Below are 14,732 nucleotides of genomic sequence, written 5' to 3'. Positions count from 1 at the left end.
AAAAATCTTATCATTATCATCATCTTATTGTTTTCATAATGCGACAATGGCTTTACAGTATCATTATTTCACCATTTTAATTGAACACATGCAAAACAAATACAGGAAAGATGTATACAGTTTTAAAAAATGTTGAGGTTAAAGTGTCAAGTGTTTAGTATTGATCTACTCTTACTATAGCATGTTTCTCTTAAACCTGCAGTGGAACCCTAATGTTATTGGCAAAGCTTGTGCTTGTTCTTTTTCATGTCATGTCATGTCTGCTGTGAAAAAAGGTCTACTCTGCCAGGTTTATGCAAGGCATGCTTAAGCATTACATACACATGTTGTATGTGTTTTACTCATTGACAGCTTGCATGTAAGACCAACTTTCACTCACATCATTCCAATCAGATGCAAATGATTATTGACTTTGCACAACATAAAAACAACAAACACCATGTTGAATGTGCTGTATTCACTTGGTAAATAACCCAAATCTTTGTCACAGCTATTACTTTGAGTTATTTTGATAGTAAGTACACTCTACTCTTTCTGCTTCTAAGCCAACCTGTGTTGGCTGTTGAAGAAGACAATGTTACATTAGTTTTATGAAGTAACATATTATATTCAAAGGCTTATTATGAGGGCACCATCAAAGGTAACAGTCACTAATAATGTATAAAACAAGTGTAGAGACAAAATTCCCCCATTAAGCCTGTAACTACATTAGAACTAGGAGTTTATCAATAACCATGTGCTTTTCAGTTTAAAAAGAAGCAAGTTAATGTTTCTAAATTCCATTTGATGCACAAAGGTAATTCAGCATAGCATTCACAGCATTTGCATTTACTGCGATAAAAAAAAAAAAAAAGATGTCTCAGCTTCCATCCTCGTCATCTCTTCCAATTTCTTGAGCTGTTTGTAGGAGACAGACATGAGAGTTAATACATTACAGCTAAGCTTTAAAAACTCTCTTAATATTTGATGCTGCTGTTGTGGATTGACCTATGGTCTGCAGTAGTTTCCAGTCAGCCTTCAACCTGTGTCTCAGCATCTCCACAGAGTCCACGTTCTCTGGTAGAGGGGCCACAAGTGGCCCCAAGGATGGGGCAGGGTCACCAAGGAGGGAGGAGGCTGTGGGACTTACACGTGCCTCGTTACCCTTCTAAAAGAAGAGCAACATAAGCAGATTGAAACAGATCACATTCTGTGAAACTTGTACATCTACATCAACAAAGAACAAGGTAGCTTTCATGAAATGTGCCTTACCTGCATGAGCACCAGCATGTGTCCTTGTGCAAGGCCACGTAGCAGACTTGTTAGCTGTAGCCACATGCTCTCACACAACCCACTATCTGACATCTGAACCAACACAACCAGACTGGGATCGTACTCGTATCCCAAAGGCAGAAGGAGACTCAACATGGCCTGAATGAACCCTGAAACATCAGTACAGCCCTGCAAAGACAACATATACACATGATAATTTCCAGTAGAATACAGAGACCAGTAGAACACTACTCAAGGCACAAGTAGTGGTGGACGATATGAAGAACACCAACCTATCTGTATATAATTACATTATAACTATAATTGCATTATTCAAAATATCTTGCAATATTTACATCAATCTAACATTGCTTCAAAATATTTAATCAAATGGGTCATCTAGTAGAGAACTGAATATACTAACATACACATAAGAATGTCTTATACACATACCTCCTTCAGACACACAGGAATGAAATATCTGCTTTCAGGTTCCTGTGATTCTTTGTTGCTCAACTGCACCATAAGTACTTTCCTACAGACAGAAAGATGTTTGAGCTTTGGCAGACAATACAAATCTTTTAATTTGCTAAAGGGATAATATTTTGTATTTTTATTCACAAGTGACAATCACCCATCTTCACAGACGTGAATCGGAACCTTTCCATCTCCAACACAAATGACCAAAACCCTTTAGTGAGAGGAAAAAAAAGCAGTATCACTGAATGTTTTTAATAGTGTAACTGAGTGGTAGGTTCTCTCATATGTTTTAACTAGTTAGTAACAATGTTTTAGATACACTATATTAAAGCACACAATCAGAGGTATGTATAGTTTAGATCCACATTGTTATACCGGTTCTTTAGTGCAGATGCAGCATGCGGGACAACACACTTCATCGCCTTAGAGACGTCATGAACCAGCGCCAAGCCACTGCAGACCTGAGAGGCAGTTGTTAGGTATAATGATGGAAGCCTATAGCTCATGTTCACTGGTAAGCAAAACAAAGAGAACACATCACAACATAACAATTATAATTCTGACATTACCTCGTCCTTCTCCATTTTCTCTACAAGGTCAATAAGACTGGAAAATGTTGAGAGAGCATCGCTGTCATCCTCTGAATCTGTAAGGATATTCTCCCTGGTGAAGGCAAAACACAACTGTGTCAACAATAAGAAATACATTCAAGAACTATGAGTAATGAGCAGAACCACAGCTCCATACTTGAGTTTAGTGACTATTAGTGGGTCGAGACACTCTGAGACACTTTGGCGGTAACATCCATCTGGACAGGTGATACCATCAGGGAGCAAAAGAGCAGCACGAATCGCAGGTGTGAGTCGTTTTGGAGGTTCTGGCCACACATGCTCCTCTTCGCTTTCCTCTGAATCCAGACTTTCATCTAATGACAAGCCCTTGGTACTGACATCAAAAGTGGGTAGATCAGCTGGAGAAAGGAGTGACACATTATTAGATCTGTTATTTCTAGTTGTACGTGTTATCGTAAGAATACGACATAAACGCGAGTCATAATCTGACTATGAGCGGTCACATGTCACAACCCTATATATATATATATATATATATATATATATATATGTTGTGAGGTACACACATATATGTACATTCACATATATATATGTATGTACACACACACACATATCACATCTGCAGTAGTACTATATTCTGTGTATCAGAATATAGTACTTTTGCAGATGTGAAAAAGTTTATTAGGACACAGTGGCTGAAAAACAAAAAGAAAACAATTACTACTGTGGATAAATTAATTATCGTGTTCTGTTCAAGGTATTTTAGGTGTGTCTAAAAATATGGCTCAATGACGCTCCAAAGCCTTAGTTGGTTAGAAAATGTTGCTTTTCGACATGTTTGTTGAACAGGAACTTTGATATAGTGACGTTCAGCAGCTCTTAATCACTTTACACAGTATTTAAATAAACACTTAATGTGCTGCTGACAATTCTAAACTACCATTGCACTCTTTTCAGGAATATTCCAAGAAATAAATAATGTGGATGTTATACCTGCATGTTTGAGGCAGGACCAGTATTGCCTATGAGTTGATCTGACACAGTGAAGGGACTCAACTGTACTGAAAAGAGAAAACAACAAATCCACTCCAGTTGCGCAATAAAAACCCTAAATAAATTTGACATATAAATTCAACTGACAGAGCGAGAGAGAGGGAGAGAGAGAGAGAGACCTTTGACAGGGACCATCAAGGTTTGCAGGTCGAGGTGGAGGATCTCCAAGCAATGTTTGAACTGTTTGACACACAGACTGAGCAAGGGACGTTAAGTTGTATCCTCCCTGGAAAACACAATTAAAACTTTTACAATTAAGCACCAAATTTCTAGAAATATGCAGAACTGCCACAGACTGTGGGTTTAACAAATAATGGCGTGAATAGGACCATGTAACATATCAACAGATTAGACTTTTGTGTTTGATTTTCTGTCCTAATAGCCCACTGGATAGTATGTGCAGTAGAGAGAAAAACAGCTGAGGTGGCAAAGGGATCCATATAGATTTTTTGTTTGTTTTCATCTTAATAGACAATTAAGACAATGATAAGCTGACCTCCAGCACAGCACACAGTTTGCCTCCTGCAAGGTTCATGAGAAGGTGAGTGAGGTGGGCAAAGATGTCAGGCGTCGCACACATTTCACCCTGGAAACCAACGACAATCACTAAATTCAGTTTACCACTTCTCATGTCCGAATGATGGACAACATACACACATATAATTATGATATATAAATGCAAAGAAAGATGGACAAAGCTTGACTATGCATAGGATACTGCATAATTTAGAATACACAAGAATATATTCATTACCTCTGGGTCACCAATGGCTGAGTCAAAGCCGGCACAGACCAACACCAAGTCAGGGCAAAACTGTGACAAACAAACTTGCTCAGTTTAATCACCTCCAACACATCAGTCTATCCGCTGACTGAGTGCATATCTTTGGCCTCACCTCATATGCGATGGGCAAAAGAAGATGATGGAAGATTGAAAGATAGTCACTGTTCTGCATGTCAACCTGAGAAGTCATTAAAAAGCCCATTAAATACATACACAAACGTTGATGTGTTTATATACTGTATTAAATAACTGATGAAGGTGGTTGTGCTCTCCATACTGTGTAACTACATTATGCTAAATAAAGCATGAACTCTTTCTGCCATAGTCTTAAAATCAACCTAAAAAAATGACAAATACTTAATTAGAAATAATGTCTTCAAGTGACCAGTATTTCTCTGGCTCCTTACCTTGTTCCATGGCACATTAATATTAAAACCAGCTCCTTTCTCTTTGCCAACACTGTCAAAGTCCGATTCTCTGAGTTTAGGCCAGAATTTCTGATGCTCATAGCGGTGCCAGGAAAAGTAGAGAACACTGTGGAAAAATGAAACATGCAGCATTTATTACACCAGAAGAAGAGCCGGAAACAATTCAGTGTCCTCTCAACAGCAAAGTCTCACCTTGGATCGTCTTCAAAACAGTACTGAACACCTTGACCATGATGTATATCCCAGTCAACTATCAATACCCTAAAAAAAAAAAATGAACAGGTAAATAAATATGAGCGATCCCTGAAAAAAAACCCACACCCTGAAATGACTTTAGATTTATTCACAAGTGAAAATAATTCTGATAAAAAAAATAAAAATTCAGAGAGCGGTGGTTTTTCACTGTTAAGTACATAAACATATGGAGACACAATGAACACAGTCATAGAGTTAATTATGTTACCTTTTAACTCCATATTTCTGCTTTGCATATTGTGCTGCTATGGCCACATTGTTGAAAATGCAGAAACCACTGGCAGCATTGTGCATACTGTGGTGTCCTGGGGGTCTGGCAAAGAGCAGTGATATACTTTTTGAAAACATTTATAACAACATATCTTTATATCAAGGAATTGAAATAATAGATTATTTAGTGAAAAAAAAAAAGGCTGACTTAATATGACATAATGTAGGATTTCAACCTTCAAATGGACCATCAAGATGATTACTTTGGTTCATTAACTTCTGGTTTTCGGTAACATGTGACAAAAAAGCTACAACATTCTACTTTATGGCATACCTCACAACCCCCTCCCTTTTCCCTCACTCAAACGAGGTAAATAAACATATCATTTACGACTATTGTAACAAACAATACCGTTTACCAACTGTGGGGGGGAGCCCAAGAGCAAATGCTACACTGTGTTCCCTTTAGAGATATAAATAGTATAAGTAGTGGTTAAACGGTCTCACCTGACCAGAGCCATGCCATTCCTCACCTTCCCGGTCATGACACTGTCCACCAGTTGCAGTGCTGCTCCTGCAGCCAGCGTGGCACAGTGATAGATGTTCTAGGACAGTTAATAAGATGAAGGATGTTTAGTCTGAAGTCAAATGTACCCACTTTTAACACCACAACCTGAAAAATAATTTCTGTAAGGACCACTGAAAGAAGAAACTTGAAATGTGATCGACTGACCAAAGCCAAAGTAAGCGAGTAAGAACATGAAGAGAGGGACTAACTGGGTGGAAGTAGACATCACCATACTGGGCACAAAAATCCTGCATCTCTTCCAAAGTCATGAAAGGGGTCGTCTTCACTGCCTGCAAATATTCTTCACTGTTGATGGCAAAAAAAAAAGGTACATGCAGGTGGATGAGTTGAGGTATTCATCTTTTAAAATTTTAGTAAGTGAACCAAATGGAAGTTCCTCCAACCTGTGAACCAGAAGAATGTCCGCATCGGTCGCCTCTCGAACAGGCACAGAGACGCAACGATCAGCCAGACCACTCTTGACCAAAGCCTCATAACTCACTATCAGACGCTCAGGAACTTCAATCTTGCATAATGGACTGAAGAATGACAAACATTTCAAACACTTGTTAAAATTACAGGACTTTTACTGTGGGTTTAGCAGTTCTATTTTTACATTTAAAGCATAAAAACCTAATAAATAAATAGACCCTACTGTAAGTGAAACACAACAAGAGTAGAAAGGTCGCAGCCTTATTAAGTAAAATAATGAATAAAGATAAAATTAAAGGATGAAAAGAATAAAAAGGTAATGGATGTGTTATATGCACACATACATGTATATCGCCTGCTTCACTATGCACAGACTGTAAAAAACCTTAGTCATGTTTGGGCTGTTTATTGTCTTCTTTTTGGAAGAACAATATTTGTTACACAGTTGTTAACAGCTTCATATTTCATAAATGGTCTAAAATGACAGTATCGGACTAACAGAACGGACACAAAAGTGGTATAAAGTGATATAGTCCCATCACCAGTTGAAACCAAAGATGTTTTACACCGTTTCCCGAAAGACGTATATTAGGATTAGCACTTGTATTATAAACTTATTCGCCTACTTTGTTCCTTTTTTTTAAGATATACTTTGTATGATGGTAATGTATGAAAAACCATGAAGAAGATGGGAAAAAATAAAATAAAATAATACTGGTGCTCCTTGCTAAGTGACCGGACTAACAACAACAATGGGCAACTTCAGTTCCTACGCGACAATAACACCAGCGTAAAGACAACGTTAAATGATATAATACTTGTACACTCCTTATTCGTCAACTAGCTTATCATAAGTTACAGCCTGTAGCGTCATTCTACCGGAGTATGCTCAACGCTTTAAGTTACGTTGTGTAACAAACACGAAAACGTTCGTTCAACTTGATTTGTTTAACACGGTAACTATTAGCAGCACGCTATGTGTACTCACTCAACCCAGAGCAGTTTGTATCTGGTCATCTCCTCATCGTAAATTAGTGCTGTTCCCATCTTCAGTGTTTCTCACACCGGGCGAGCAGAGTCGAGTGAGAGCAACAACGTTACAGCTGCACATAAGTTGTCCAACAGGTGCAAAGAGAAGGGAAGTTTCTCGGAACAGGATGAACACGCGGGTCCTGTTTGACTCTGTCGCGGGGGCGTGCCTGACGCACATACAGCGCTATTGGATACGGTAAACGTCAATCATTGTCAATGTCTGTGACTTTTCCCTCGAGAGATTTGGCAAACGCAAATCCTATGTCAGCTAGGATTGGCTACAGCAGCCCTGTGCCCTCAGGTGCAGGACACAACATTAGACAAACATTATTGAATGAATGAATGAATGAATACCCAAATGATTAAAAAGTATAATTTAAAGAAAAGGTGCTGTGACTCAGACTAGAACACTCTGTCACAACTTTTTTTGAGTGTGTTGCAACCATCAGTTAAACTAAATCACTAAATATGGTTCTGAACAAAGATTAATTTTGTATTTTCATATCATAGAATATTTGTTGCTTACTGTACCTACTTTCTAATTTTTATTAGTCAAACTATCTGAATCATCTTTAAAGCACACTTTGTTACGTATAACAAAGATATGTAACTCCTTTGCCATTTGCCTATTTGTTTACATACTTATTTATAGTCTTTTTTTTAATTACTGGCCCAACACATGTCCCACACCCACTTCTTAGTTTCTTTTTGCATGCTGTAATGCACATATACCTTATTTTCTTGTGGCAAAGTCAAATTGGTCATTCAAGAAGACTCATGAGTTCACAGGACTAATTTAATGGGGGTGGGACACACACACACACACACACATATTAAAAATATGCAGCACAAACCAGTAAACAAGAGAGATTATTAAAACAAATACATAGAAACAGATCAAATAACCAAATATTTGTTGCTGGGGAGGTTCATCTCTGGGGAAGTGGTGGCATTTTTCTTGTGGGAATGTGTGGACTGGAGACAGATAATAATGAACTCATGTTTGTTTATTTTATCTAAATAAAATGTACTTTTGAATATGTGAATGTCATTTGTGCCACAGTATGAATCTGGCCCACTTTTGAACTCAGTCCATTGTTGATGTTATTTGTCATCACCCTTCATTTATGAAGGATTGCTTTTTATTTTTAAGCTGTATTCTCTTGGACATGCAGCATTGGTTCTTGTGCCCTCTCACCCTTTGCCCAATGTGACGTTTGCTGTCTCCTCCTCTGCCCTGTCTGCTGTTTCCTCCTGTGTTCTCGTGGGAAATGCTGAGCTCCTTTCCTCTTTCTCTTCCTCTCCTCCATCTATCTTTCCCTCCCCTCCTCTTCTGCTTATCCGGCACAACATGAGAAGAGCTCCTCTGCATCTCTTCCGAAAAGATGGATCACAGGCAGCATAGAGAAGTGGGTTGAGGCAGGAGTTAAGGTAAGCTAAACAGGTGACATACGGTTGAGCAGTCAATAAAATCTGATCTAAAGAACAGGAGTATGGCACAAAACCAAACTCCAGAAGCATGGACACCGTTTTATTAACATGCAGAGGGAGCCAGCACAAGAAGAAAGCCATCACTAAAGAAACAATGACCCTGAGAAGTCTGCGCTGGCGTCTGCGGTCAGGACGAGGGCCTTGTCCAAAATGTCTGCTGAGGAGCTGAGCGAGTGAACAGTAACAGACCAGTAAGATAACAAGAGGAAGCACAAAGCCAATCAGGGTGGATTTAAGACTTAGGATGGCTGCCCACCACATCTCTGCCCTCTCTTTTTCTGCCTCATCAAGCTCTGCGCCTATCAGCATGGAGTAATCCATCTGGCAGGAGAGAAGGACAGCTCCAGGGTCAGCCTGCTCTCCCGGCCAATCATCCTCAGAATCAGAGTCTAGTTCCAACTCCTGGACAGAGCGTAGCAGCAAACCAGGAAGTGCCAGCACCCCCGCCAGAATCCACACTCCGCCAATAATTAACAAAGCCCTGCTGGGGCAGCTCTGTGGGGCATGGAGGCTGGAGTGTCGGCGTCCAGTCAAAACCCAGTAACGCTCCACACTGAGCATGCTTAGGCTGAACACGCTGGCATACATGTTGAGGGCAGTAAGGAAGCTGCTGATTTGGCAGAGGGGTTGCCCGAAAGGCCAGTGGTAGCCCAAGGCTGTGTAGACAGCCCACAGAGGAAGGGTCACAAGAAAACAAAGGTCAGCTAATGCTAAGCTGGCTATAAGAGAGTCTGTTAGTGAACGGGTGGAACGAGGGATGGTGGGAGGATAGGAGGAGGAGGTGGAGGAGTGAGATGAGGGTCTGTAGCTTTTTATCTTGTTTTTCGGGGAAAAGGTCTCATTCTGAACTCGGCGTCTGTCGATGTTTTGTTCCCTCATCCTGAAAAGTCTGGCGCAACAGTATGTTTCAACTCCAGTTTGGTCTTTGCCTACGACGCTTGTTCTCCTCCCCTCGCCTCGATCCAGGTAGACCCAGAGCACCAGGCCGTTGCCCAGGCAACCAACCAGGAAGGCCAGTAGGTAAATGGAAGGGATGATGGAGAAGGAGGGAGACCAGTCAGTGTAGTCACAGTAGTCAAGGGGAGGAGGAGAAGGAGAGGGGGAGATGAGGAATTCATTATCTGGCAGTCCGTCCATCGCTTGTGTTTCTATTTGAAATGATTTGCCATTCAAGTAACTGAAAGTATTTCAGTATTTCCTGTTGTGCTCTGTCAGTTCACAGTTCAGGAGCAAAAAGTAGATGTTTTAGATAAAACTGTTGTAGGCGCTGGTGTCAGTTGTGGATTGATTACCCTCCTCTTCTCTTTCACTTCTTCTTTACATTGACTTGGATGCTCTGTAATAACATAGAATGGAGTGAAATTCATACACATTTGCATCATCAAACATTGTACATGCACAGATAGTAACAAGTCAGGATGAAATTTCACCTGCTGACATTTTCAATGATTTGAAACCTCACTCTTTAAATAATCAAAGCACTCCCTGTAACCATGTCAGACCTTGTTTACACCTTTAAACCATCATTGTACCACTTTTGTTTTACCTTAAAGTAACAGCTTTAAAATAAGTTTGGAATAAGTAGTGATTTGTAATAAGGAGAGTGGAACCTCTGTCCTTGCACTAAGTACGTTTAGAGAGCAGGTGAAAAGTGTGAAACCTAATGATAATCAGCGATGAATCAGGATGAGCAACATCAGGAATAGTTTAAACATGAGACCTTAGGTCAGTTAAAGTAATCAAAGATCAAATTTAAGTTGCACTTTTGCTGGTGCTTAGTCAAATGTCATGCAAAAACAGAAACAGAAAACAAAAATCTCAGTAGAAGTGCAAAACATTTACCTCAGGCTGCTGCATCAGTGTTGGTGAAATCTTCTCTGAGATTTTCTTAACTTGTGTCCTCTCATATCATTTTGTCTCTGGGTCATCTCTTGTTAACTCTCTCTCTGTCTCTGTACTGTCAGCTGGAGAAGGTGTGTCTTCTTTTAAATCTGAACACACACACACAAGCCAGACCACCCCAGCATAGAGTTACGAGACCAGCAAACAATCCCTGTGCAACACAAACACAAAAACCTCCCGAGAGACACAATAAGTCCCCCACAAATGCACACAAACTGGAGGCACGCAAACAGACATACAAACAGGACCCTTTCCCTCAATCATGGTCACTGTGCACAGACACAAGCACGTCCACATGCTCATACAGTATTCGAATGAGTGCAAACACGGATAAACTCTTTGTTTTCAGCGTTTCACATGTTTAAACGCTTGCTCAAATGTCACATCCCACAGAGAGCACAAACAACAACTAACCGCCCTCACAGTCGTAGTCTGACCACATCATCACAACAGAGGAATCAATGTTTGAGTGTCAGCATGAATACATTTTTGTTTCTGTCTTTGGAAAAAAAGGCCTTTAAATCTAACTAACCTTTAGATCTTAACTCACAACTATATTGCTATTTCATGGTTAAACAAATCACTGCAAATTCTTATTCTCCATTCTCTAGAGCAAATTCTCTATTACTGGCATTTAGAGATTTTGCTATTTTTCTGCACTGTATAATTATGCATCAGGAATATTATTTAAAAAGGTCATTCAGTTCTTCAAAAGAAAAATCTAAAATATTTTAAAAAACTATTTACAGGTTCGAAGCTAACTCATAAAACACTGAGAAGAGGATACAACAGCAAACCTGAAGGACATCACATATTTATAGGATAATGCAAAAACGTATAATTGTAGATGCAAATGTAAAAGAAAAAATGGGCAAAGAATTACAAATTAACATACCGGCAACAAAATACTGGAGGGAATATGTTTGAGGGGTGAGTAAGAGATAATTTATCACATCTAATATTTGAAATCACCCCTCGACTTGTTGGAGAAGAAAAATAATGCTAAAAAAAATCTGTTTTTGCACAATATACCAGCATATCAGTTTCAAAGATGACAATTAAAGGATCAAATATTTCAACTGAACTTTTCTTCATGGTCCTTGGACTCTGTATAGTTCTGTATTTCAGCTCCCATCACATATAAGATGGATGTCGGATACTGTCGCTCACAATGGGGTTACAGTGTAAACATTTGAGATAGTCAATGCGTAAAGAGGAAGTGTTTGTTTCCACAGGGGCAGAGGTCACACTGCCATCAACCTGTTGTTATGGAAACAGAGATTTTCTAAGCAATCGTCCTTTCAGTCCCAGACAAAATGCAGATGAACACACACAAGTTTACATACTGACAGAGGACAAGGTAGAAAGTGTAAATACAACAGTTTTATTGAGGAGAAAAGAGTCTGAGCATCACAGTGGGGAATCAACGGGGCAGCAAATTCAATGCAGTGTAAAACAACAGGTTTGGAGCAATAGAGCTGCACATTGAACTCTGAGACAGGACAGAACTAAATGTTAGCCGGAAGTATATAACAGTCAGAATGACACTGGTCCAGGTTGTAAAAATGCAGACATGGAAATCATAACCTTTAAGTCTCAAGCAAGTCTGAAGTCATTCAAATCCTGCAAGTTATAAGTCAAGTTGTATGTATAAATATAGTCAGACAGAAAGACAGTTTTAACAGTAACAGAAACACTGTATCATTTATACAATGTAAGGACTGCTTCATGGTCCTATACAACTGAATCATGATGATATGACATCATTTATGCCCCGGTTATGCATATTCGTGGAATGTTACTGGAAATCCCCACAGAATCATATGGACTTGATATTGGAATTACTCCAACCGACCTGCAGGCTTTCAGATGTAAAATGAAGTCCAAACAATTGTCGTGTTTCGTTTGTTTAATTCAAGTTTTTAATTAAAGTTTTAATGAAAGCATGCCCCTGAAAGCAGTGCTGATATGGAGATGACTATCCTGGGGAAATTAAGAGTGGGAGCTCTCATTTCTCATTTCTATCCTTTTCTGTAATAAAATGAAGCCCCATAACACATATTTTAATGTTAATGCACTTTAGTTTTTTTTTGTTTTTTTTATAAAGTAACAATTATGTATAGTAAAGCCTCAAAACACAAGCCCTTTCACTCAATAAGGTTTTCTACAGGTTTGTACATGACAGACTTAAGCGTTAAGAGTTAATGGCTTGTAGGAGCATATCAGTGATAATTCTGTTCCATTAATCTCCATAAATTGCTCCTCCGGTTTTGACACTGTCACTCAAGTTTTTAAGTCTAGAAAAACTTTGGCAACCCTTCAGAATTTTAACTTTAGAAAAGGTGCCTGAGGTTGTCAGTGCCTGTCATGGCTGCTGCTGCTGCTGTTTATAATGAATTTTGGTACTTGCAAAGGGAAAAGATAAGCATTTGCATAATGTGCCCGAAATGGTGTGAGGCATAGAGGGAGCCGACTCCACAGAGCAGGACAACTTTTCAAAGGGACTGAATGTACTGTTGGACTACAGGTTCATCATGATGGTCTACAGAGTACATCAGGCCTTCATCTGTCTGCTTGTTGTGTCAGTGGGAGCAGAGGTGCAGGAAGACATATCCCCTGGGTGCAAAGAGTTCCTGTACATGGGCACGCTGCCTCGAGGGCTTGAGGAGAAGTCGCTTAAAAAGATCTGCCAGTTCTACGAGGGAAAACCGCGATTTGTGACTCTGTATGACACCTTCAGCCACATCCCTGTTTATTCTGCATATACCTTCAAACGCTCAGATGGCTCCAAGAAGGCTGATGTGCCTTGGATGTATGAGCCACAGGTAGGGATGTTTTTTTCTCCAAAGAAATCTTACAAAATATAATTTTACGTGTTTAAGATCATTTTGAAGAGATCATTCAGGGATTTGTTTGGTTTGGTTAATAATTATTTATCCTGGCAGCTGTCCATTGCAACTGGTCCCAGAGAGATGCAGCAGTTGCCTTCAGAAAATATTCCAAAGATGCTAGAAGCTGCGCAGGCCGTCCTGGATGACTACTCTGACACGGTGATCTTCGAACGTGGGCAGCTGAACCCAGACGAGCACCAGGCCAATCTTGATGACAAAGCAGCCACCTACACTCTGACCAATGTGGTTCCTCAGGTCCGAGATTTCAACATAGGTCCCTGGAAAAAGCACGAGCACACCATTCGCAGGCGGCTCAACAATTACTGCCGAGGCACTGCCTATGTGATCACCGGGGTCACCACTTCAGGTCACATGATACGTCGCCACAACACCGACCGCCTGGGCATCCCCAGCTACTTCTGGTCAGCCTACTGTTGCGTTGATTTTGACCACAATGCCCCTTACCCAGAGCGTTCAAAGTTCCCTGCGTTTGCAGCCCACGGACTCAACGACAGGGAGAATAATAAGGTTCAGGAAATGACGGTCCAACAGCTAGAGGACTTTCTGAAGAGTGTGACTTATGTTAGGAGCTCTTTCCAGATCTTCTATGACAACTGTGTGCCTGCTAATAGTGCTAATGGTGGCCTGCACCTGCCATAAAAACATCGGTCAATCAGTTTTTGTATTATCCCTACATTCCACACTTGTAACAAACAATTCTCTCAATGTTAATTCGAATTTAATTTAACATTTTGGAATTTTCCTGGGAATACAAAACGTCTTTTTCACATGCATAACTTAGATTTCTATTATAGCATTTAGGTTTGCAGGTAATTTCTCTTTCTGAGTCCTTGGCTGTTGGTTAACGTTTCTCACGCGTAAATTTGGTGTTTCTCATCAGCTATTTGTTCATCAATGAGTTACTAAGGACATCATACAGTATATTTTAATTTAACTCCATATAGTCCATATACTATATCTTTTGTGTTGTATTTCATGGGGCAATATTTTGCCTTCTATACCGCAGAACACACTGCTGTAGTCGTTCATTCACCTTCACTTTATCTTATGCTAATGTATCCTCTTCATGACTGCAGACTGTAAATGCCTGTGTAGTGTCTTTTGTTCAGTTGGGGGAGATTAAATCAACAGTTTTACATTTACACATTAACTGCAGCATATCTCTGCTCTCTCTTTTTTATTTAATCAGTAAATTGGGACGTTTTCTTGTTGATGACAGTTTAACTTGGGCACAGCATTTGTTCAATTTGTGACCACAATAAATAAAGTGTTTCTGCCATTATTGGTGATTTTGTTCATATGATTCCTGTGGATAAAGAGTAATTTCTTTGTCTGTGCTTTGGCAGAGCAGGTCATACATGC

At 39.8% G+C, this 14,732-nt stretch overlaps 3 protein-coding genes across 4 annotated transcripts; 1 reads left to right on the top strand and 2 right to left on the bottom strand.

The window, feature by feature from the left end:
* Nucleotides 1-60: 60 nt before the first annotated feature.
* hdac10 (histone deacetylase 10) lies at nt 61-7,212 on the bottom strand. 2 transcript variants are annotated; one of them, XM_058645775.1, is made up of 20 exons: nt 7,022-7,212; nt 6,006-6,140; nt 5,811-5,907; nt 5,541-5,638; nt 5,032-5,136; nt 4,761-4,829; nt 4,548-4,674; nt 4,253-4,318; nt 4,111-4,170; nt 3,853-3,942; nt 3,476-3,582; nt 3,297-3,364; nt 2,479-2,701; nt 2,301-2,394; nt 2,107-2,192; nt 1,886-1,942; nt 1,705-1,786; nt 1,252-1,440; nt 988-1,147; nt 61-897 (listed from the first exon to the last, which is right to left on the bottom strand). In XM_058645775.1, the coding sequence occupies exons 1-20, from the start codon at nt 7,078-7,080 to the stop codon at nt 860-862; spliced, it is 2,010 nt and encodes a 669-aa protein (XP_058501758.1). In that variant the 5' UTR covers nt 7,081-7,212; the 3' UTR covers nt 61-859. The 2 variants fall into 2 exon arrangements, with proteins under 2 accessions (XP_058501758.1, XP_058501759.1); XM_058645776.1 differs by lacking the exons at nt 6,006-6,140; nt 7,022-7,212 and having other exon boundaries at nt 5,767-5,881.
* Nucleotides 7,213-8,259: 1,047 nt separating this feature from the next.
* aplnr2 (apelin receptor 2) lies at nt 8,260-9,693 on the bottom strand. Its single transcript, XM_058645489.1, has one exon. The coding sequence runs from the start codon at nt 9,691-9,693 to the stop codon at nt 8,260-8,262; it is 1,434 nt and encodes a 477-aa protein (XP_058501472.1).
* A 3,203-nt stretch (nt 9,694-12,896) lies between these two features.
* LOC131470355 (endonuclease domain-containing 1 protein-like) lies at nt 12,897-14,643 on the top strand. The gene is made up of 2 exons (XM_058646123.1): nt 12,897-13,283; nt 13,404-14,643. The coding sequence occupies exons 1-2, from the start codon at nt 12,993-12,995 to the stop codon at nt 14,007-14,009; spliced, it is 897 nt and encodes a 298-aa protein (XP_058502106.1). The 5' UTR covers nt 12,897-12,992; the 3' UTR covers nt 14,010-14,643.
* The last annotated feature ends 89 nt before the right edge of the window (nt 14,644-14,732 follow it).

Source organism: Solea solea, chromosome 12 (genome assembly GCF_958295425.1).
Source record: "Solea solea chromosome 12, fSolSol10.1, whole genome shotgun sequence".
Taxonomy (NCBI): Eukaryota; Metazoa; Chordata; class Actinopteri; order Pleuronectiformes; family Soleidae; genus Solea; species Solea solea.
The sequence above is the reverse complement of the archived record's forward strand: the minus strand, read 5'-3'. Positions and strand labels throughout refer to the sequence as shown.